At 40.6% G+C, this 24,256-nt stretch overlaps 1 protein-coding gene across 1 annotated transcript in view; it reads right to left on the bottom strand.

Annotated features, from left to right (window-relative positions):
• The window catches only part of LOC144827765 (indolethylamine N-methyltransferase-like), a 233,468-nt gene that overhangs the window by 52,299 nt on the left and 156,913 nt on the right, over nt 1–24,256 (bottom strand). The window contains exon 2 of the mRNA XM_078685961.1: nt 7,091–7,298. Coding sequence (XP_078542087.1) covers nt 7,091–7,298 — 208 coding nt within the window. The remainder of the gene's footprint in view (nt 1–7,090; nt 7,299–24,256) is intronic.

Below are 24,256 nucleotides of genomic sequence, written 5' to 3'. Positions count from 1 at the left end.
TGTTTTCCTTCCCCCTGCATTCCCCCTAAAAATTAGAAAATGCTTTTAGTCCTTGTGTTGTCATCAGTAGTCTGTAGATCTTTCCATATATTTCTCTCCTGCACTTGAATCCGTTTTTGATACTGATGTCACATTATTGTTATGCACCCTTTATTCTTAATAAAGCTTTCAAACACAAAAAAACAGTCTAACATAAGTCCATTGGGCAAACCGCCGATGGGACAACACTGCATTACTTTAATTTAAATATGTACTTTATAAAAATACGTGCAAAAAAACAACATGAGGATGAAAATAAAGACGTTTCCTTGATGACGCGCGCCAAGTCTTTCCAAGCCTGAGGAGACATGTGTTATGCACATCCCACTGGGTCGTGCATATTCGTGGAAGATGAATTGGAGGCCGATGCAGAGGAAAACACAGAGTTGCCGGAGCACGGAGCAGTTAAAGCCAAGCTACGCAGATGCCACGGGAGAGAGCAGAGGGAAAGGAGAGCTAGCCTGGAGACCTCCAGTAGCTGGAGCAAAATGCAGTCAGACCCAGTGGACACAAGGAGGACGGCGCTGTGGTCCCTGATTCCAGGGCCCAAGAGGAAGGTCATGGCTATGGGCAAGTGACGTTCAATGACTTCTTGAGCCTCTGTAGTGGAAAGGTGATGGGGTAGAACAAACCCAAAATCCAGAGGCACATTGAGATTAAAGCACGGGAGGGATGCGAGGAAAATCCCTGACCGAAAGAAAAGTTGGCAGTTTCACTGGGTTATAGTCTTTTAAGCACAGAGACAGCAGGAATGTGTATTGCTGTGGCTTTGCTTTGAGGGGCATGTACCCGCCTGAAAGCCCAGGAGGAGTTTGAGAGGGTCCATAAAGAAGAAGCGCTCCTAATGAGCAAGCCTGCACATCGGGAGAAGGGCATGTCTCCTCAGACATCAGTAAAGACTCTGAGTGGGATGCTTTCTTACCACGCTGCTGCTGGGGTGGGACTACACCCCACCGCAGTCACCTTTGCACCTTTTAGTCTGCAGACAGGAGGAGGGGTCAAAGACAGAGCCAAGAGTGGGCCCATATGCACTCATCTGTGCCAGTCTATTCCCCTCCGTGGTCAGCTGAGACTTAATCAGGCCCCCTCTCATGGGTCTGAGTTTTACTGTCTACTACCTTCAGCCCTTTTATTATGGGTAAGCGGAAACTTAAGTCAACTTCGGGGGAAGTCAAACAAATGTGTAGTGGGTCAAAGATCATGATGCTCCTTACTGAAGAAATAAGTAGTTTTGAGCTCGAGCTTGGATTAGGACATCTGGACTCCTCTCAGTTTGTGTGTGGCACTGGTCAAAGCCAGTCTCACTGGATCCTGCCACTCCACTAGTTCCTGCTAGTCCTTCTTTTTCATCATGCTCTCAGAAACTTCACCCAGCTATTGCTCGCATTTTACCTAGCACCACTGCCGGGCGCGTTAGACCAAGTAGCTCTCTTGCTGCCCCTTGTCTTATTTTAACAAAAATGACAAGTTAAGGGAGTTTTGTCTTAGACAATTAACCAGTCCACCTCCTGTGACCCCTTGGCCTGTTCCTTAACTGTTGAGATATTCTAGTAGATAGACTCATGGAAAGATTGACCGTGATGTTAGAATCCCTGGTTGCTGCCACCTTTTCATCTTGTGAACAAAGACTTTCTGAATTTAAAGATGCCATCAATCACCTGACAGTCCAACTCTAGGGATCTTTATCCAGAGGATCGGTGAGTGTGACGACACCTGTTTTACAACTTCCCCTGGAAAGTGCAGCATCTGAGGCCCCTGCTGTTCTGGTCCCACATGCTGGTACATCCCTCCAATCCAGGACCTCATGTGGATCTAATTCCCACTCCATGGCAGGCAGACAGCCCATGAACCTGGACATCCAGAGACTAAATCCTCCCATGTGTTTGCACCCTGCTCCTATGTTGCTTAACTCTATTTTGTGAAAGGTCTGGTAGGGTTCTATCTATTGACTCAAGACATGGCCCAACCAAGCTGTACAGTAATGATTAGGCCTGGACACTACGCAAAGTTCTGAAAGCGGCAGAACATGTTCCATGAAGCCATTTGTGCTGATTTTTAGCACTGCATGTTTGTCCCTAACTGTAAAATAAGCAAAAATGGGACCACACCCAGTGCAAGAGGGTGCTGCTTCTTTCAGCCGCTGAAGTAGATGCTCTACTCAAGCGGCAGCTTCCTCAACGTGAAAGGAAGGTTTCTCAACACGAGCTATAGCGACCATCCTCTACTACCCGTGTTGAGAGATCTCACCAAGAGGTAGTCTACAATGACATTTTCTGCACTTGCTAACTTAAATTTGGTGAGCGTAAAATAGGAAACAAATCTGCTCCGCTGAGTTTTTCGGAACTTTGCACTCTATGCAGAGCGCGAAGTGGGAAGCCTCCGCAACTCTTGCTTGGCTGGTGTTGACAGCAGCTTTCTTTTCCTTGATCTCTTAGAATTTGCAAAAAGTCTGTGGAGATTAATTGTTTATGTTGGTGTTTCTTGGAACCCACTTCTTCCTGTCAGGTGGATGCCACTGTTTCTTTGATCTTCCCACACTGACTTTGAACTAGGCCTCTGTCATCCTCTACTGCTTACAGGACTTGACATTTTTTACAGAGAGTGACTTAGTAGTCACTCTGTTTCTGTGAATCTTTCAGGAGTATGGTGTTATATCCCTGGCACTGGTTTGATAGCCAATCCATGCTTTCTTCAGCTTTAGTCTGCCCATAACAAGGTGAAGGTCCGACCCCACATCTGCTCCCGTTCTACTCATCATCCCACATCCTGCAGGGACCTCCAGAACTTCTTGACAATGCAGACATAGTTGATTTGATTCTCTGTTCAATGGTCTGATGACACCCAAGTTGCCTTATGTTTTCTTTTATGTGGGAATGCACTAACGCCTATCACCAGACTAGTCAGGGCACGTTTATCTGCAAGACTATAACCATTCTCGTTATGTCGTGCCTGGTATTTCCGCTTCCAATCTTGGCATTGAGGTCCGCAATCATTATGGTGATGTCTCTCTCAAGGCATTTCTCCAGGATGGTCTGGAGTCAGTTGTAAAACTGTTCATTTTTCCTCTTATTTGCTGTCTTTTGTAGGTGCATAGCATTGGTTACATTCATGTTGGTCCTCATTTTCTATGTGCAGAAGGGTGCTGTAATTATTCTGGGATTATTGGCTTCCCACCCATTTAGAGATGTTGCTATGAGCATCAGTGCCACTCCCTGAGCATGTGAAGCATTCTCTTCCTCGTGTCCAGAATACAGTAGCATTTCTCCTGGAGCCAGTCTTATCTGTCCAGAGAGTGTCCATCTGGTCTCGCTGATGCAAAGCAGGACACGTTTGTAATTTTTCATGTCTGCTACCACTTGGCTAACTTGCCTGAGTGGTGCATGTTCCTCATATTCAATGTCCCATCCATATGGTCTTTGTAGAAATCAGGTGTTTCTCCTTGTGGCTTCCAGTGATCTCTGGCTTTCACCGCAAGGCATCACAGCTCTCTATAAAGGAGATTTCTCTCTCACAAACGCCGGGATGTATTTTTGTCTTTTAGTTGGCATTTCCATACCTAGGATTACATGGTGGAGTAGCTAACCCCACCAATAACCATCCTCCTATTGTAGCTGGGATTGGGACTAGCCAAAGCAGAGTTCATGTTCAATAACACCATGAGGAAGCTCTCAAGCAAATGAAGCTGAGAGTTTCATGCATATGATATAATGATCTGACATTGATTGCAATATGGTCTTTCATTGACTGTTCCAACCACTCAGTCCTATAGGAATATCACACCCAACATCTGCCCAAAGGGTGTGCCTGCCCATTTCTACATGTTCGTTGGATGACCCATTGCTGTCACTATTCAACTCCATGCCTCATGAAAACCTGCTACTCTTTGTAATGGTGCCACATTTTCTCTTAGAAAGAACATAGAAAGACAAATTGTGACAATACCTGTCTCTTTATTTTCTCTGTTTTTATCCTACCATCCAACTACATTGAGTAAAGCAGGAGGTTTAAGCCCTAAGATGGGGGGAACCCATATTTCATGTCTGCTATATGCAGATGATTTAGTGATAACAGACATAAAAGAGTTAGGTTTACAAAAAAAACTGGATACCTTTTTACAATACTGCAATAAGAAAAGCCTTACGGTTATTTGCGATTAGCAATTTGCTAATCGCGAATAAGGAAGATGTAGGAATCGCAATATTTTTTGCAATTCCTACATGAATCCCGTTTTGCAAGTCCTTAATAGCGATTCCTTATGAATCGCTATTAAGGACTCGCAAAACGGGATAATGTTGAATCTAGCTGTATATCTTTCAAATGAAGCCACACAGGAGTCAAGATGCCTTCTATAAAAATGTAAGTTATATGTATTTTTTATTTCTATTTTGGGTTCGAAATGCAATGTCACATATTTGTGACATTTTCAGCGATTTGGTGAAAATGTGGCCCCCATTGCTGTGCCCTGTATTTGATGGTACTATTTTTGATCATGAGTGAAGACATTTCTGTCCAGTACCAGACATTAATTTTCAAGATCATGTCAGTATATTCTAAAATATTCCATTTCCACCTGAAAAATAGTATTTTGTGTTGAGTCCTTTATTATTAGACATGCATATGTATAGGGACCCAACATCTAAGGTGACAAAGGTCATACTCTAGTCACCAGACATTATTCATTTTGTTTACAAATTCCCTTGTATCCTACATATAGGAGGTGTGGTTTATCATAAATTGCTTCAAGAAATGATCAATGTATTCCTAGATCTGCTCTGTAGGGGAGCAAATGCCTGAACTGAGAGACATTCTCAAAGGTTCGGGGGATTCAGTAAGCTGTAGTGACTGATGTGATTGTATTATTCTCCAAAGTCTCATATGCTGGAGGACCATTAAGTTGCAGATTGATTACAGCAATATATATAGTCAGACCCCTGTGTCTACCTTCTGAAAGATAATACTGGAATCTTTAAATATTGATTCGAGAGTAGATTATTCGTTGGGACATAGGTTATCAGTACATTGTGTATTATGTCTTGTACACCACATAAAAATTGTGTAGATCACTAAATACATGTTTTTATAAAATGTCTATGTATGCCAGCTGTATACCAGATGGGTGAAGGTTGACTTTGGTTTTAAGACACTTTCTAGAATAAGGTTAGAAGTAAAAGTAGCTGTTTGATAGGTCCTGGGTTTTCACTGATAATATTGGGGGGGCAGTCAATGGTGGGCAGTGCTTGCTAGTAGAAGGGCTAAAGTGGACCTGGCTGTCGGTGGGTGTAACTTGCATAAATCAGTATAGCATAGTGCATTTGAGATACCAGGAGTGGTTCCGTTAGGCCTCTTGGAGTCTACAATTTTCTAAATTTCTAGAAGTATTTTCCTTCTGTTGTCCCTCTTTGAAAAGGAAGGGCTCGGGCATGACTCCTGCAACTTTAACATCTTATCAAGGATCTGTCCTCTAACTAGCCCCTAGTGCGCTCCTCAACCCAAGGTCTCCACAAGTAGCAAACCACAGTCCTCCATGCCTAAGCTCTTTTTCACACTCTACACTTAGGACCCATGTTTGCCATATAATTTGTGCATCTGCCAATTTATAGGTCTAACTATGGCAAAATAGTTTTTTGGTCCAGTTTTCACACATTGGTGTATAACAAAGTAGAGTGCACTATTTTCAATGAGGCATGCATAGGAACATTATACATGTCCACTCAAATTATGAGGCCTGGCCAAGGCCCCACCAATTTATGAAGTGCCTCCTCTATAGCAGACTACCTATCAATAGAAATTAGACAACCTGGAACATTAGTCCCACTCAATCAGTGCACATATCTGCCTACAAATGTGTACAGGCAATGGAGCTCGTTTCACACCTAAAATTCAGCACAAACAGCACCATGTTACATGCCAGAGGGCATTGCATCTTGAGGTGATGTTGCTGCCACTTGAGTAGATTTTCTACTCAGGCAGCAACTTTTTGACCACAAACATGTTGTGACTGCCACATTGGGGAAATCTTGCCTTGTGCCCTCCTACTGTCCAAAAAACAGGTTTGTGAGACATCAAATCTCGCTCTCGCTCGTACTGACCAACTTACTGTTGGTGAGCCACGTGCAAGAAAAAACTCTGCCACGCAGTGGTGGTGGATTTTGGCCATAACTATGCGTTACATGTGTAACACAGTGTGGCCAACACTCTGCCAACTGTCCTGAAGGAGCAGAATTTATCACCCACCCCTAGTATGCACATCTGTTCATGTACAGCCAACCCAGAACCACTTACTCCTGCTATGTTGCAGTAGGCCATATTTTAAAAGTCAGACACTCGTGGTTATTGCTCATGATTCATGTTAACAGAGCTTACAGTGAGTTAGTGAGACTCTGTTAGAGAGACTCACTCATAGGAGAGATCCAAAATATTGCTAGTCCAAAACATAAACAAGTAAGAGGTTAAAAGGGTCAGAAACTATTTTCTGATATTATGCTAATACAATGATATTTTAAAATCATGCACACAGTACTCTGTCTTTAATATGTGCACACCTATTGCTAGAAGGACCAAACAAATAAAATGACCATATTTCTAACCTAAACATTCCTCCCTAAACAAGTTCATTGACATTTGTAAAATTGCCATGGAACTTCTGTATATTAGCTTGTGTAAAGTACATATCTGGCAAATAAAATACATTTAAAATGCTCACATCTCAAAGGCTTTCAAGCCTAGACAGATTTCGGTATGTGCAACAGAAAAGCTAAATTATTATCTGAAAAATAAGGAAAGAAATGAAATCCTTTTTATATAAAGGAAAGATAAGGATTGTAATGCAGGGAGAATGTGGGGCCATAAAATCCACTACACAATGAATGATTTCCAAAACTACTTGCACTCTTTTGTTTATAATGCACTGAAGGATAGCTCAAGTACTTTCTTTAAACATCACAATGGGTGTGTTTTATTGATAAAGACAAGAGATGAGGGGTTTACATAGCATAATCTCCTGTTATACTGAAAATTAGGGTCACAAAAAAAATCTATATTCATGCATTACCTGTTGCCTTCAAGTTTACAAGCATGTTTGAAAATAGATGAGTAATCATGTGCTCCAAGGTCATTCTTCAGCCATTTCACTAGATCCTGGAGACAACGTTGTGAATAAGTAGTTGCAATGATCTCTTTAAAAACTTTGCTGGCTGCAATATAATGGTCAACCATGGAAACACTGAGAATTCCGATGAGAAGATCTCCTTTAACACCCCCTGAGTGAGAACAATGATAAATAATTTTGTCAGTTGAGTCATTCTACCAACACTGAGTGCACTACAAAAAGACTACTGTGAGATCCTTGATTAGTAATTAAGACTAGTAACATTGATACCCTCATGCACAAAAATAGAAACACATTACCTTGGTAAATAAAACAGTCGTAATAACAATATAAGGGCATTACTAAAGTACTGTTGCAACACACATGTCTTTCACGCAGACAATCATAATCATTTTTTACAAAAATGACCCTAGTTTCAATGTACCAAGCTGTTTACTCCCACCCAGTAATTGACCCATTATAAACTGAAAACAACCCATGATAGCTCCTGGAAAACCAACTGAGGTTGGTTCTAGGCTCACGCAGCAGCAGCCCATGCAGGTAAGAGGGGTGGGGTGGTGGGGATTTTGACAGACGACGATGAAGGAAAATGAATAATTTAATTATCCCTAATGGTTGTCTGTCAACTCCCCCCTACACCGGCCTTACTGCCCCCAGCTCTTACCTGCATGGCCCGCTCCTGGACTCAAAGCACGACCTTGATTAACAGAAGTCATACTGTCCTCCAACAAAGGCAGCTCTACTGTAGGGTCCACCTTCTAAGCAACATGCAACTCTGAGAGTTCCAGCTAGTCCATTAGGGTGATGCAACAGAATACTTCTACACTTCCCTCACCACATATTATAAGATCAGTGTGATTGGATATCCAGTAGCTACTCTTTTCCAGATCTTTCAACAGAAATCTGCCAGCAGCCCCTTTGCTTCCAAATGTCATTTCACTTTGATGGTAGACATTTCACATCACAGCCTACATTAAAGAGAAGGAAGCCTGATAAGACCAGATTGGGGTCTGCCCAAACTTACAGAGGTGCTCAACCTATATCAACATCATCAATGCAACATTAGTAGCAAAAATGTATTTTCACCAGTGAGTTTGTTTTTATTCTTAAGTAGGAACAGCACCCTAAATCATGAATGTGCATGCTACAACCAAATATTTGGTACACCCATGTTTAAACAAGATGAACTGAATAGTGAATGTTAAATGTATGCTTTACTTACTTTGACATTTCCTTCCTGCATCATCTCAATTCAGCAGCGCAGGTTTAGAAAGCAGATATAGAGTCATGTTTCTGGACTCAAGTTTGGAGGTTTGTGAGTCCGCTCCAGAGATGGGATATGACATTTGAGGTATGCTCTACTGGTGCACTTCCTTTGTAATGTACTGTGGCTTTAACTGAACATCAGATTCGCCAATTGCAGGTTGGAATTCATTTGACAGCTTTTAGCGGTCTAAGCAAATGAACTAGTAAAGAGAGATCAAGTATGTCAGCAAATCTAGCCCCTTAAAAAAAAAAAACTGTGGAGATGATGCAAAAACGAATTACTTAAATGTATTTGTGTTCATTATCAACACCATATTGTCTGTGAGTTGTACAGCATTGAAGGCAGAATAAAGAGAAGGGTGTATAATATTTGGATTTGTAGCATACATTTACTCAATGTAATACATACAATCTATTACATTTGAAAAAACATTATTATTTTAGGGCCTATTCACAAACTGCATTTTACAGTACTTTAGTACTGCTGCAATAATACTACTAAAATATGAAAAAATGCTGTTTAGAAGCCTACTATTGAAAATCTCCAAAATCTCCATCTGTACCCTATCTTGTCTATGGGGAGATCCTCACACATGTAAGTTTAGGGGAACATCCTTTACAACGCGGATGTTAGACCGCAGTTCCCTTACGACGCAACTTTTACAACGCAAGTTGTAACAACGAATTGCGCTGGGGGGCGCTCCAGGATAGTAAATAGTTTAATTTACTATCCAACTCCTTCCCTACTATCCATGGGGACTGGAGTTGGAATAGTAAATTAAACTATTCACTCTCCAGCCCCCAACAACGTAAGTCGTGGTTACGACTTGCGTTGTAAAACATGCGTCGTAAAGTACTGCGATGCCTAAGAAAGTGTAGTTATCTTGAAAACAGTTAATAAAATTGCATTTATGTTTAATATTATTGTAAATTAATGTTATATTTTTTGTAAATGTAGAATAACTATGCTATAAGACTAGTAACTTAATTTTGAAATGCATCTTTAAATATTTTTAATACATTACATTGCGATATAAAACTTAAATAAAAAACAAACAAAGGAAAGTAAAAAAAACATTTAAAAAAAATATATAATTAGAATAGTATACTGGTAAGCAATTCCATTATATTTTAATAACAATAAATGTTACATACATTAGGAAGAAATGTTATCATATGTTATAATGAAATAATGAATATGATTTCAGTTTTCAATGTTTTCACATCAATTTATATTTATGTATATGTTTAACTATAATAAATAACTTAATTTAATTTAACAATATTTCCAATAGGGTTTTACTTTAAGTCCGTACCTCAATTATTTTCAATGGGAGAATGTTATAGTTTTAGTGATAGGCCGGATGTATGACGTTACAACGCATGATTTTACCACGCATGCTGTTACAACAGAGTTTTTACAACGCATACCATTACAACGCATAGCGCTTTGGGTTGCTGGATAGTGAATAGTTTAATTTACTATTCCAACTCCAGTCCCCGTGGACACTAGGGAAGGTGTTGGATGGTAAATTAAATCTATTCCCTATCCTAGAGCGCCCCCCAGCGCAATGCGTTGTAATGGTTTTCATTGTAAAACCTGCGTTTTAATAGCACTGCGTGGTAAAAGTTGCGTTGTAAAGGATGTTTCCCTGATAGGCCATACATGGTGCTGGACTTACTACTGTTTCTTTTTAAGCATTATTAACACACTCATAAATTTGGCTCTATTCAATTTTTCAGGGAATGGAGCCAATGGGGCATATTTACCAACAAGTCATGCAACGCAGTGCGGCAAATCACCATGATTTGCTGCGTGAAAGGGAAAAGGCAGGAATGCACCATATTTAACAATATATTTTGCATTCCTGTTTTTTCCCAGGACTGGCACACAATGACCTGCCTACAGCCAATGCAGGCAGCCTTGCACCAGAGGGCCTTGGTTGTATGCAGGAAAAATCTCCTGAGGAATTCTCCTCTTCCAAATTGTGATGCAGAATCCACAACACAATGAGAGAGGGAAAATCAAGAAGAAATCAACATATTTCTCCTTCTTATGCCTCTCCGGTGAGGCATAGCAGTTTTGACACATTCTCAAGTATACCACTTATGGTAAATATGGGAATGCACCAAAATCCATTGGGGCAGAGTAACACAATGCAGTGATTTGCGCTGTGGGTACCTAGATGGATTTCTCAAGCCACTTAGGGCAGCGCAAGGTGGCCTTGAGTGGCTTGATAAATTGCATTAAAGAGTTTTGTCGCTTTTGCACCCCTATCATAAATATGCCTCAATATGTCCACAAGTAATACTTTACACTCAAACTTTGTGTGTATCAAAAAGTAGTAAAGTTATTCAAAAATATAAGAATACATTCCACATCTAATTTAATCCCAAGTGTAAGTTACATTTGTGAATATCCCTCTTGATTTTAATTAACCCATTTTTAACCCTTCAAGTGTGGGGAACTAGAAAATTATGTCATCCACACTACCTCACCACTGTAGAGGACATGAATGTCTCATCCTTCCACTAAGAGGATAAAAAATAACGATAATTATTTTCTATTTTGTTAGAGATGAGGAGCTGCGGGAAAAGCTCCCCTCATCAACCAAACTATTATTTTTTCAATCTATATGATGACCAGTGTGCCATGCGTACTGATGTCATGCATATTAAAATTAAAACCCAGCCAAGGACTTTAGGCCACATCGTGTGGCTCAGTAGGGGATGCTGGACCCTGATTGTATATTTTAATTTTCGTTTTTAAAAATTGGTATGGCATACAGTAGCACTTTCCCACACTTCACGGTCACCCCTCCTTGATGCTGGACTTGAAAGTCGGATCTTCAGCAGATCCATGCAGCTCTAGAAGTAAGCTTCTGCCTAAAGTTAAGTGCTTTCTCCTGCTAAACGTTTGCTTTCCTTGTAGCCCAGTGTGCTTATTCAGGAGGTGCCTAGCTCCATGACCTCTATATTGAGCGGTAGATCCCTCTTTCAATTTAATTTCGTTTTAGGTGTTTTAGGATGTCTCAAGATGTTATTTGGTATTAATTTCTGTTACCAGTAGATTGGTTTTCACAAGGGAGCCTCTGTGGCTCAGTAGAGGTTGGTGGGCCCAGATTGTAAATTTAAATTTTCCCTTGCGTTCTAGTTTTTAAAAACCAGTATTTAGCTCAGTACCGCTTTCCCACATGCCCCCATCATGCCTCCTGGATGCAGGACTTGAAAGCCATCTTGAGCACATCCACGCAGCAGGTGCACTGCTGGCATGACTAAAGCAAGTCCTTCTGCACTGGTCCGCTCTGGAACCCTGCTCGGTGCCAGCCTCCCTGACGGTTTTGCTCCCTGTTTAGCTTCCTACTATCACTACTCAAGAGCCAAACTGCACTGCATTAAACCTTTGGATGCTTGTTTCCGGTCGAAACGGAAATCGGTCCCAGGATGTCTGTTTCCGGTCCAGGGAAGAAATGGTTTGGCAGATGGCCATGTTTGAACTGGGGTTGCAGAGTGAGCTAAAGAATGATGACGGATTAAACCTAGATCAGTTGACTGGGGGTGAGTGCTTGCAATGATCAAATTTCACAAATTGACCTCGCACACCAAAAAACTATATGATAAACACAATGTTAGTGCTCAATAAGCATTCGTATTGTAACAAAGATAAAATCCAACTGTCCTCCCAAGAAATTTTTCAAGTCAGTTTTCTTCGTTTTATTCTTTCTTTATTTGTTCAAAAAAACTCGCAGATAAAAATAGCCATAATTTAACGGCAATAAAAATAAGTTAAGGCCAACTCAATAGCGCACATATATTTGTAATCAAAGTCCAGACAAGTATAATTTGCTATCGGCTGAGGGGTAGTCAGAGACAGGTGCTACAGAGAGAGTGCTGCAGATAAGATACTGCAAGATATACTGGGCTAGCCATAGCATCCATAGTCAGATATATATGCAAATATGATCTGAAAATTTGCACAGCTCAACCAATGTCCCAGTTGACAATCAGGACAATATTCAAACCAAATAGTTAGACAGGACAAGGCTTGACAAAATTGCTCACATCGGTTTCTCAGATAAATTGCTCTTATTGGTTTCAATAGTGCAATGTAAAGAAGGCATCATTCATTGCATAAAGTTCTAACTGTGCTTAATACAGAAAAAAGTGCCAGAACAGATGTAGTGAATATAGTGTAAAGATACCATGCAATGATGTACAAATTGAGTTCCAGGTGTGTTGAAAGGAGAATGATAAAGGGATTACTGCGACAGCAGTAATCTGACACAGAAAATGCGGAGAGTCGGAATGAATTGAAATGAGTCACAAAAAATGATGAAATTCATTATTTACATTTAAACCATGATCTACAGCTCTAAGTCTGCATATCCAACGGGCCTCAAGTTGTCTGAGGCAAGTGATCCTATCACCACCACGTTTGCCTGACATTACCCTATCAATTGCATGGAATTTAATTTCTTTTTCATCTGGGTGATTGTCAGTGATATGTTGGGCCACAGGGCTCCGGAGATCATTATTTCTGATGTTTCTAATGTGCTCCTGAATCCGTATTTTGAGACTTCTGGTACTGCTACCAACATAGATCATTTTGCAGTGGCAAATTATCACATAAACTACAAAAGTAGTGTTACAGTTGATGAAAGAGGTAACCTTGTGTGTTCTGGAGCTGTTATAGCTATAGTCAACCAGTTTGTTTATGCCGTGTTCACATACTGAACAATTACCACATACAAAAAAGCCAGCCGGCTTTTCTGTGAGCCATGCAGAGCCACTAGTCTTTGGGGGATCTACATAACTTGGGCAAAGAATGTTTTTAATAGTTCTGCCCTTTTTGTAAATGACCTTGGGCTTGTCAGGAATGACGCCTTCTGGTAGTATATCCGTTTTTAAAAGGTGCCAGTGTCGTCTCAAGATGTTATATATATGATTACTGTACATACCGTATTCAGTTATGAAGGCACATTGTTCGTGGGGTACACTGATATTTTTTTTCGTTTGTTTGAGTAGGGTTTCATGACGTTTCCTTTTTTTGATTTTATTCTCCGCCCTATCAACATCTTTCTCAGCATAGCCCCTCGCCAAGAAATCTTTCTTCATTCTATGTACCGTGTTTTCAAAGTTGGTATCTTCACTACAATTACGACGGGCTCGTATCATCTCACCATAAGGAATAGCTACTATGGTGTTTCTGGGGTGACAGCTCTCAGCATGAAGTATGCTGTTACATGAAGTGGGCTTTTTATACATTTTGCTTTGGATACTGCCATCTTTTATATAGAGATGCAAATCAAGAAACACTATTTCGCATTGGGAGGAGCTCATCGTAAGCTTGATGTTACGGTCATTACTGTTGAGGAAGCGAAAGTAATCATTCAAACCATCAACACTACCCTTCCAAATAAGGAAAATGTCGTCAATGTAGCGTACATAACAAATTATGTCATCCATCCATTGACCAGCACCATGGCCCCAGGCATGCTCCATCTCAAACAGCCCCATAAAAAGGTTTGCATAAGATGGAACAAACCTGGAGCCCATGGCAGTCCCCCGTATCTGTAGGTACCAATCGTCTTCATGTAAAAAGACATTATGGGTCAAAATTAGTTTAGCCATGTTAAGAAGCATCTGGGTGTGTTCTAGGTGACATGCATTACGTTTAAAAAGAAAGTGCTTCAAAGATCTCATACCATTTTCCAGTTCTATGCAGGTGTACAAGCTTTCCACGTCCATGGTTACAAACGTGAAAAGCTGGTCCTCCCAAATTACATCCTCTAGTTTACAGAGAAGTTCTCTGCTATCCTGCAAGTATGACGGTAGGTTTTGTACAAAGGGTTGAAGAAAGGAATCAACGTATTCAGCTAGATGTTCCGTCGGACCTCCGTTGCCCGATATAATGGGTCTTCCCGGAGGAAAAACTCCGCCCTTATGTACCTTGGGAAGGGCATAGATACATGGGAACCGTGAGTTGTCCGCCCTCAGATATCTGTACTCTTGTTCGGATAGTAATCCTGATTCTTTCCATTCTACTAATCCCGAATTGATCTTACTTTCAATATCTTTAATAGGATTTTTGCGTAATAGGGTATAGCAGGCAACATCATGCAATTGTCTCTTGCAATGATCAACACTCCATCCATCATACCCTATGGTTTTGCTTTGTTCTCCCTAAGTTGGCATGGTATGCCCAGACGTGGGTCCCTTGCTCACTTTGACACTGGATTCAAGCTAGCCTGGCTGATGACGGCTGATTAGCCAGAAACCAGCCCTAGGATGCTTGTTTCCGGTCGAGGGAAAACATGGCTTGGCAGTTCGGGCTGGACTGTTCCCATGAGGCACAGGGTCAGACTGATTTGCATATGGCCATGTACGAAATGGGGTGGTGGAGTGAGCTAAAGAATGATGATGGATTAAACCCAGAACAGTTGACTGGGGTTGAGTGCTTGCAATGTTCAACACAATCCATCATCCCCTTTGGTTTTGCTTTGTTCGCCCTAAATTGGCAGGATATGCCCAGACGAGGGTCCCTTGATCACTTTGCCACTGGATTCAAGCTAGCCTGGCTGACTGGGGTGAGTGCTTGCAATGTTCAACACTCCTTCCATCATCCCCTTTGGTTTTGCTTTAATATATCCGATATTCATGTCAGTTTTAGGCGTGACATGACATGACATAAAGGGCACTGATAAACAGAAGGATATACATCTGATATATATATATATATATATATATATTGATAAAAGTATATTACCAAGAAACATATTAAAAGTAAATATTGCACATATCCCCAGAAGGTCTACAGATTTCAGAGGTAACCGTTTTTGCACTTAGCCTCCCTTATCTCCCGGCATATTTCATACAAATTTCTAAATAGCTTAAACTTAGCATAAGAACCTGACCTTAGGGCATATCTTTTTTCCATTTTCCAGACTCTACGCAATTTAGTCTGCCAGTGGAGAAATGTGGGTAGATTCTCACTATGCCAATTCTGTAGTATAAGTGATCTCACAACTAAGGCCACAATAAATTAGCCTTCTGCAAGGAAGGTGCTAATTGTTATATTCGAGGAATATCAAAAGGTTGCAATACAGTTGTTGATAGCTTCCCCGCCCCTAAAATGTGCCTACACTGTTTCTCAATCTCTCCCCTCAATTGCTTAATCCGTGGACATGTCCTAACAATATGAGTCCAGCTACTCCCACCTTCTACTAACCAATGGAAGCAATTATCTTGTATTTGGGATTTGTACAGCGTAAGAAGGCTGGGGTCCTATATTATAACCTTTGGGTGTAGAATTGCATTTTTCTGATTTTGGCACCTCTTAACAGAGTTGTATTAAATGTATTATTTGTATTCTAAACTGACCTCGAAATCTGAGGGCCCTCTTTAGTTTGCCATTTATCTCAAGCATTTTCATATACCCTATTGTCATTTTGCTATCTAAGAGTTTGTAACCAGCCGCTGATTGATCTATATGTGGTTAGTTCCAAGAGGGCCTCAGTGAGGTCCAACTTTGCAGAGAGTGAAATCAGTTCTATATTTTTTAGAAAGTCTTTATTTTGAAGAAAAGACCATTTGAGTATGTCTTTAAAGCAACTTAAACAGCGTTCAATTTTTTTCCATTTTTCCTGACGTCAATATTAATACATTTTGCCACCGTTATATGTGCATTCAGTTCCCATTGCATTAGAATGCAAGGATCGGCAAGCCGCTGTTCCCCAATGTATATGTCTACCAGATGTGTGGAGCTATTCATCAAAGGTATATTATAAAAGCCACTGTAGGACCCTAAAACACACTTTTTTAAGGTTTTTTATTAGCCCTATTGGATCCGGGATTTTGTTCATAGTAGAACAAAACAGAACAGAACAGAATTGTTGAGAAAGGTATGTATATTATGTGCAAAATTTGCAAGATAATATTCTCCTAAATTGGGGAGGGCCATACCAGGCTTAAGAATGTATCTTTTCCTTATTATTATCTTTCTTTATGAAACTGACTACCACAGCAGTAAGAAATGATGGCAGAAGATCTCCACCTTCTAAGAAGTCATTGGCGAGCTTTAATAATTGTGGATTTAATATTGGGGCACATTTCCTATATAATTCTGCTGATAGGCCATCTTCACCTGCTGATTTACCATTGTTGACTGCTTTTACTACTCTATTTCCTTAAGGGAAAATTTGCATAGCATCATTTGACTTTGTTAATTGGATAGAGATGGGATAGGGAGTTTGTATAACAACACCCTATGACAATTAGCCACACTCTACTAATTTGATTGATATATTTTCTTGTAATGTTTTTAAAAGACTTTTCCAATCAATGAGAAGTCAGCTATCTGCACCATTGATTCGGTATCTATGAGGAATGAGATCTTACAATTAACCTGTCGATCTTTGGCCTGCTGGGCCAGTAGTCTTCCCGTATATTCACTTTTTTCATACACTCTCTGAAGATAGCCAATGTAGGAAATATTGCCATGTGAATAGTATTGTTACTGCATATCTGATTTAGCTTGTTTGAATGCTTTTTTTAAGCTGAATTTCGATTTTTGTAAATGTGATCTGCTAGCTTGCTCCAGTCTAGCTTCCAAATTATGCCTTTTTAGAATTTCCCCTCTTTGTTGTTGGATTTCTTTGGTTGTGATATAGCCCCAAAGCGTGGCCTTAAAGGCTTACCAGACAATCTCCACATGAGCAGTGTCGGTATTAATCATGAAGAAGTTTTTGATTTCATCAGAGACCCCTGCACACCATTATTTATTCTCCAAATTACCTTTATTAAAATGCAATTATCTGGGCGCTCTTTCGACCCCAATTCCTGCCACAACAATTTTAACAAGTGCATGATTTAAAAATGTGTTCGTGATATGTTCATGAGTAATCAGTTTCAGCCCATGTGATACTAGAAAATAATCTATCCTGGAAGCAGTATTATATTTTGCAGACAGGCATGAAAATTCAACTCCTTTTCTGTGAACCATGGCTGCTTCCTTGGGGCCATGGCGTGGGTGAGGGTGAATGTGAAGGTGAGTGTGAGAGCGGAGATGAGGGTGAGTATGAAAGAGAGTGTGTTTTTGTAAGAATTGTTTAAATAAAAATGTGTTCACATTGTATGGTGGGTGAAGTGAGATTGTATGAGACAGAGAACAAGGAATGTGTGGCAAATCCTGTGTCCTATCAGCAGTTGTGCTAGAGCAAATGATCATGGTCATGTTCCTGGCCCTTTATATAGGTGGATTGATGGGTGTGGCTAATATTAGAACTTTGGTGGGTATTTTGGCAGTGCCAATGCTTGTTTTGATTGTTTTTATTTTTTCTAATTTACATTTGTAACACCAACTGACTTGGTTCAGAAACCGCATCGGATGCATCGCCATCTGTTCGCGGGGTAAACCAAGTCTGATTCGTGACAGGAATGCTATTCTTCAGCGTTTCCGTTCAAGCCAGTTGTATCAAGCCGGTTTCCAGATGAATCGGTCATGCGGATTGCTTCCCTACCGACTCGATAGGAGTTTAACATGCAATGCATCCTAATCCTTAGTTTGGGCAGCTCACGGTCAAACCACTCGGAAAGCATTCTGGAACCGATTTGGTAGGAATGCTTTTCTGACAAGATCGTAATTTGACTTATAGGGGTCGATTCCGATTCAGGAAAAAAAACGTCCGTACGATTTGTATCCGGAGCCCTCTCCGTACGAATTGTACCCGTCCGTCCGAGTCGCGAAGTACGATCCGTATTCCGTGAATCCGTCCGATTCGTCGCGATTAGTACGGATTGCAAGGTGGAAACCGTGAACCGGACGACTCGTACACATACCGTACGTCTCGTACACATGCCGTACGACCCGACGAGTACGATCCGGACCGAGGTATGAGGACGCGATTCGTACGGTCCACGTCAGGTAAGGGCGAGTCGTACCGAAAAGCACACAAACACATACACACCGTACGGTCCGTACCCCCATAATCGCAGGGGTACGCACTGTACCCCTGCGATCATGTGGTGTACGAGCCGTACCCCCATTGTACGATTGTTGTACGAGCCGTACCCCCATTGTACGATCGATGTACAAGCGGTACCCCCATTGTACGATCGGTGTACGAGCCATACCCCCATTGTACGATTGGTGTACGAGCCGTACCCCATGTACGATCGGTGTACAAGCCGTACACCCATCGTACAATGGGGGTACGGCTCGTACACCGATCGTACATGGGGTACGGCTCGTACACCGATCGTACATGTGGTACGGCTCGTATACCCATCGTGCCATGGGGGTACGGCTCGTACACCGATCGTACATGGGGTACAGCTCGTACACCGATCGTACATGGGGTACGGCTCGTACACCGATCATACAATGGGGGTATGGCTCGTACACCGATCGTACATGGGGTACGGCTCGTACACCGATCGTACAATGGGGGTACAGCTCGTACACCGATCGTACAATTGGGGTACGGCTCGTACACCCCATGATCGCAGGGGTACGGTGCGTACCCCTGCTATCATGGGGGGTACGCACCATACCCGCAGGGGCCGTTCCGTACCTGTTTCGGCGCAAACTTTGCTTTTACGGCTGTTTTCAGCTCCCGTAGAAAGAGTGTCGTACGGTGCGTACCCGACACGTATCATACTTGCTGGGTCGTAAAAACCAACCGCGAACCATACAGATGTCGCGTACAGCAGGTTCCTAGGGTGTCTTGTACGACTCGTACGGAGTACGGCTCCTGGTACGAATCGTACTTTGTCGTACGTACGGGACGTTTACAGGTACGATTCGTACGGGGAAAAACGCTCCGTACGACGATTCGGAGCACTTTTTACTGGATTGGAATCGACCCCTTAGTGTTCATTTAATTATACTTTTATTTTTGTTGGGTTATTTTGTTTGTAGTTGTTTTTGATTGGTTATTAAGCATGTGTTTAAATTGTTTTAGCAGTTCTTCCCATATTTGGCAAATGTTAATTAATGTTAAGACATGTTTTTTATATGCTTTGTATATTTAGTCATATGCTAGTAATTAATTTGGAAATTTATAATGTAGTAAATGTATAAAATATTTTTTTTAGATACATTTTCGTAAAAAATATTTATTTGATGGTGTGTTGTGTTAAATATTTAGTAGGGGTGTTTTATTTTAATATAATTATTTTTATTTATTTAATTATATTGTGTTTCAATATTGAAATTATTTTTAGTTATTTATTTGTATTGTATTTGTTTGTACTATTGTTTATATTTTAATGTTATGTGTTTTATTATTTATTTTATTTTTAAGGTGTCGATATTTGTGTGTTTACGATAATAATGTCATCTATATTTGTAATGTTTATTTATTGATAACAATATTATTGTTTATGGTATTTTTCTTTTTGAGATTAGATGTATCTATTTTTTTACTGACGATATTTTTATTTCGATATTTGTGTATTCTTTAAAACAAATATAGGATGTCGATATTTTTGTGGTTGATATTGGTGTCTCTATAATTTTGTTGCTCGATATTATTAGTGCTGATATTATGTCAGTGATCCATTTCACACTGAAGAGAATAGCAGACATTTAAAATGATGGCGCTCCCGTATCTTTTATACGTCCTTCAGAACACCCCTTATAGGATACCATTAGATTTCCTTCATAGGATAGATTTGGAAGTGAGGCAACTACTCTGGGACTCCAGGATAGCGCTCCACAAATTACAACAGTGAGTTTTGGAGGCAGGACTTGTAGTTCCTGACATCCAGAAATACTATTGGGCTGCACAATTGGTTACGCTCAATGACTGGGTGTTTGTAGGTAGGAAGGAGCCTGAATACTGAGTTGACCACCACTCAATGGGTAGTCAACTCTTTTTTTAATAGTTTAATGTGTTAATTAAATATAGAATATATTGAAACTGTTTATTTATTTTTAATTATATATGTTTTTATTTTATTTTTAAATAATTAATAACATTTATAAATTAAATAAAGATAATAGTTAATGAAATGTATTTAAGTAAATATATGTATATGTATACTTTTTTGTGTTTATAATAATACAATTTAGTTTATTTGTTATAATTAGTTAAATATATATTTAAATTAATTTAATTTGTTAATAATAATAATATTTAATTAATTTAGTTTAAGTTATGTTATTTAAAGTCGATACTTTTTACATCTATATTTTTTACATCGATATTTTTGAGTCGATATTACTGTACTTACCTTTTTAAGTATAGGGAGGTGATATTTTTGTTATCGATATTTTTAAATCGATATTTTTTCATCAATATTTTAACATGGATCCGTTGATGCTGCTGGGTTTTGAGTCCCTGGGAGATATCTAAAACGGGCAAGCTATAGTGGACTTTCAGGACCTGCATACTGAATACCAAATGCCGGACACTGAACAATTCCAGTAAATACCATTGAAACAGGGAATTAAAACACATATCCCACTAGGCGACTAATTACCCAAATATGCGCCATTTGAAGAAAGAGGGGCCTATTAGGATGAAGGGCGAACTTTGTCCACCCGCCATCCTGATGTGAAAAGGGACCACCCGCCATAAGGGTGGGGGTCCCGTGGGGGGAATTAGGATGTGCCCGCCACAGTGGCGGGCGCATCCAGTATTTTTACCATTGCGGCGGGCGGTTCTAAAAGCACCGCCCGCCGCAATGGTAAAAATGCATGTTGTTCATTTCAAAGCACAACGTGACAGGTACCGCGAGGTGCCTGCCACGTTGTACTTTGAAAGTCAGGGGAGTAACATAGGTACCCCCATGTACAACCCCCACCCCCCTGGAGTCCCTGGGGGCCCGAAAAGGTCTCTGCATGCCTTTCCGTGGCGGCATTGTTTAAAGCCCATCCTGATATGGTTGGAGATGTCTGGTAGACACCGCCACCATATACAACCCTTGTCCGCCCGGTCGCAAGGCGACCGGGGCGGAAAAGTGGCGGACGGTCTATCCGTCCGCCGCGTACCCCCCAGCCATCGTAATATGGCGGAGGGTCTTTACAGCAAGGATGGAGGGCAGATCGCCCCGGGGGCGATCTGCCCGCCATCCTAATGGGCCCCTTAGTGTTATTAGAACCGATACTGGAAAAGGCTACTTCCCTTATATAGAAAAAGATTATATACAATACCCAGGACCCACTGAGGGCTCTTTGGGAGGCATCAGAAATAGAAATTGGGATCCTGGAGGTTGATGACTGTGCTGAAGCTATACAGAGGCCCGAGAAGTTATCTTGAGAGCACAGTTCTACCGCTAACAATTCTGAATCTTATATAGATCTTACACTACTAGTGCAAGGCTTTACTGAATGGGTAGGTGTAAATCGGACAACTGAATGATGGGGTGTGGTGGAGTAGGCAAATTGTTTCCCATTGTGGGACTGTCCCCAGCTGCCGCGATTCTGGAGCAAGATTACATAGGTGATATCCACTGTGTAGTGACAGACAGTCCCACTAGATGCCTCATGGTGCACATTATGCATTTTAGGGAAGCCAAGAGCTAAACTATATCAAATTGTGTCTGATAGCAGTTAGAGTAGTAAAAAGGAATGTAGCTAGGGGATTGGGGGGCGGTGCAACCCCTAGGGTCACGGAATGGGAGGTGGACCATGACTGGTGCTATGCAGCTGAGAAACTGGTCTATCAAAGCTGTGGAAGCTCCGGGAAATTGTACAAAGTATAGGGTAGATGGGCAAAATACAGGGGTATTTGAAATGTTAAAGTGATGTAATGGATAGAGGGTGCAGTGAATAGGAATAACTACATACAAGAGAAAAGGCTAATGGCTAATGGACTTGAGACCCAGATAGTGTTGATGCTTTGAAGAGAACCCAGTGGTATACAAAAGGGATCACTTTGTCATTAAGACTGAGCACACGATGATGTGTTTTATATATTTACAATGTGTTGCTGAACAGATATTTTGTTAATAGAAAATAATTGAAATAAAAAGAAATGAAAAAGGAATGACAGGGAGAAACAAGTGTAAAAGACAGGGAAACACAGGAAAGGGGGAAGGATTGAGGAATGAGAGAAAGAAAAGGGAAAGTAAAAAAGGAGCAGTAAGGAGAGAAGAGGGAGATGTAGAGGAATAAATAAGAAAAGGAAACAAAATAGTGATTCCAAGACAACAAAACATTCTAAAGAAAGACTGAAAGAATAGAGAAAGGAGAAAGTGAAGATAAAAGAAGTTGAAAATGAAAGATGAAAAAAAGTAGGAGAAAGGTGTTGAAAGTGAGAAAAATGAATGAAATGGAGAAAAGTAAAATGAAGCAGAAACAAGAAAAACTAAGGAAACAGAAAGAAAAAATGAGAAAAAGAAAAAGAAATAAACAAGTAGTCAAAGAAAGCAAATGAAAGAAAAAAACCAAACACAAAGTTTTCAGAAAAGAATGAGCTACATGTTCCTACATTTTCAAAGCTGTGCACTGTTAAAGTGCTTCCTTAGCATTTGGGCAAGTGTATATTTTGAAACCAGCTGATAGTTAATTATCTTGTGCAAGCTACTCAGAAGCAGCCTGCTTTAGATTGACTATTGTTTGAAAGGCAGAGGCATTAACAGTGAGCATCAGACATGGGCATTTGATGTGTCACCACTGTGTCCCATGACAATTCTAACTAGGTTCAATGTTTTGATGGCAGGGTAATTCAGGGCCCAGTGAGCAGTATTCCTTTCATGTCACAACCCTCTTTTTCAATGGTGTTGGAGGAGGTCATGAGCACTGTCCTAAGTCTTAACCCACAATACACCATATTCCCAACAGACTATCACACATTTACTGAGGTGAAGGCAAATTTTATTCAATTGTGATTTTCCCTAATGTCATAGGTAAGTAAGCTATTGAAACGTGGTATGTGTCCCTTCACAGAAAAGATAGAGACAACGCATCATCGAAAGCCAAATGGTGCATGATTCTAGACTGATAATTACGTATTGTTTTTCCCAGGACCAATACATGGCTTGATTATCCTCTAATACAGTAGAGTGCCTTATACAGTAGGGACATACCTAACTCAAAAGACTTGGCTAACAGGTGAGTACTATTCCTCTATCACGGGAAAGAGCATAAGTGACAACCCTTGTTTCAATTATTACTGTGAAAGCAGCAATTTTTATCGTGAGATGGCCTCATATTAACATGTATGTAAACACCTGAATGCCTACACATTTTAACAGAGTTGTATGAAAAATGCATACTGCATATATACCTACATCAGTGTCCCACTGTTATAGTGTGTACTGACAATGTCAAGAACACTCTGGGGGTTGTTAGAATGGAAAATATACCTACATTATCTGTAGGGAGGAAAAGGGTCCCAGAGCTTGCCGCCATCAATGCAGATTGACTTGGCTGCCTGGGATAAAGATACAAGGTCAATGTTTTGGGCACGCAGGATCACCAGGGCCACACCCCTCTGGAAGGGATCATGAAGGGGAGACATGATGAAACAACAAAGATTTAAGGGGTGGGACAACATAGCCATATCAACAGTGGGCGATGTCCTCAAACATGGAACCTTATGTAATTAGCCTTAGCACAGCAAGAAGTGTAATGTACATACCTCTTAATATACTGTATACTTTCCTAATATGTTTATGGGTGATAGTGCCAAATGCACTGAACAGTGAGACCTCCTCTTGGTTTATGTTCAGGTACAAAATTAATACATGTATGTGTAAGAAAAAAGTATACTCTGTGTGTGATGCTCATTACATTATGTATACCTAACTGATGAAAAACCAACATGGGTAAATCAGAACCACACAGCATCCAGTTTGCGTGGATCTGTCTTTATTGAAGGAATTTACAGACTTTAG

This window comes from Lissotriton helveticus, chromosome 4_1 (assembly GCF_964261635.1).
Source record: "Lissotriton helveticus chromosome 4_1, aLisHel1.1, whole genome shotgun sequence".
In the NCBI taxonomy this organism is placed as follows: domain Eukaryota; kingdom Metazoa; phylum Chordata; class Amphibia; order Caudata; family Salamandridae; genus Lissotriton; species Lissotriton helveticus.
This window is presented reverse-complemented; position numbering and strand designations above follow the sequence as displayed.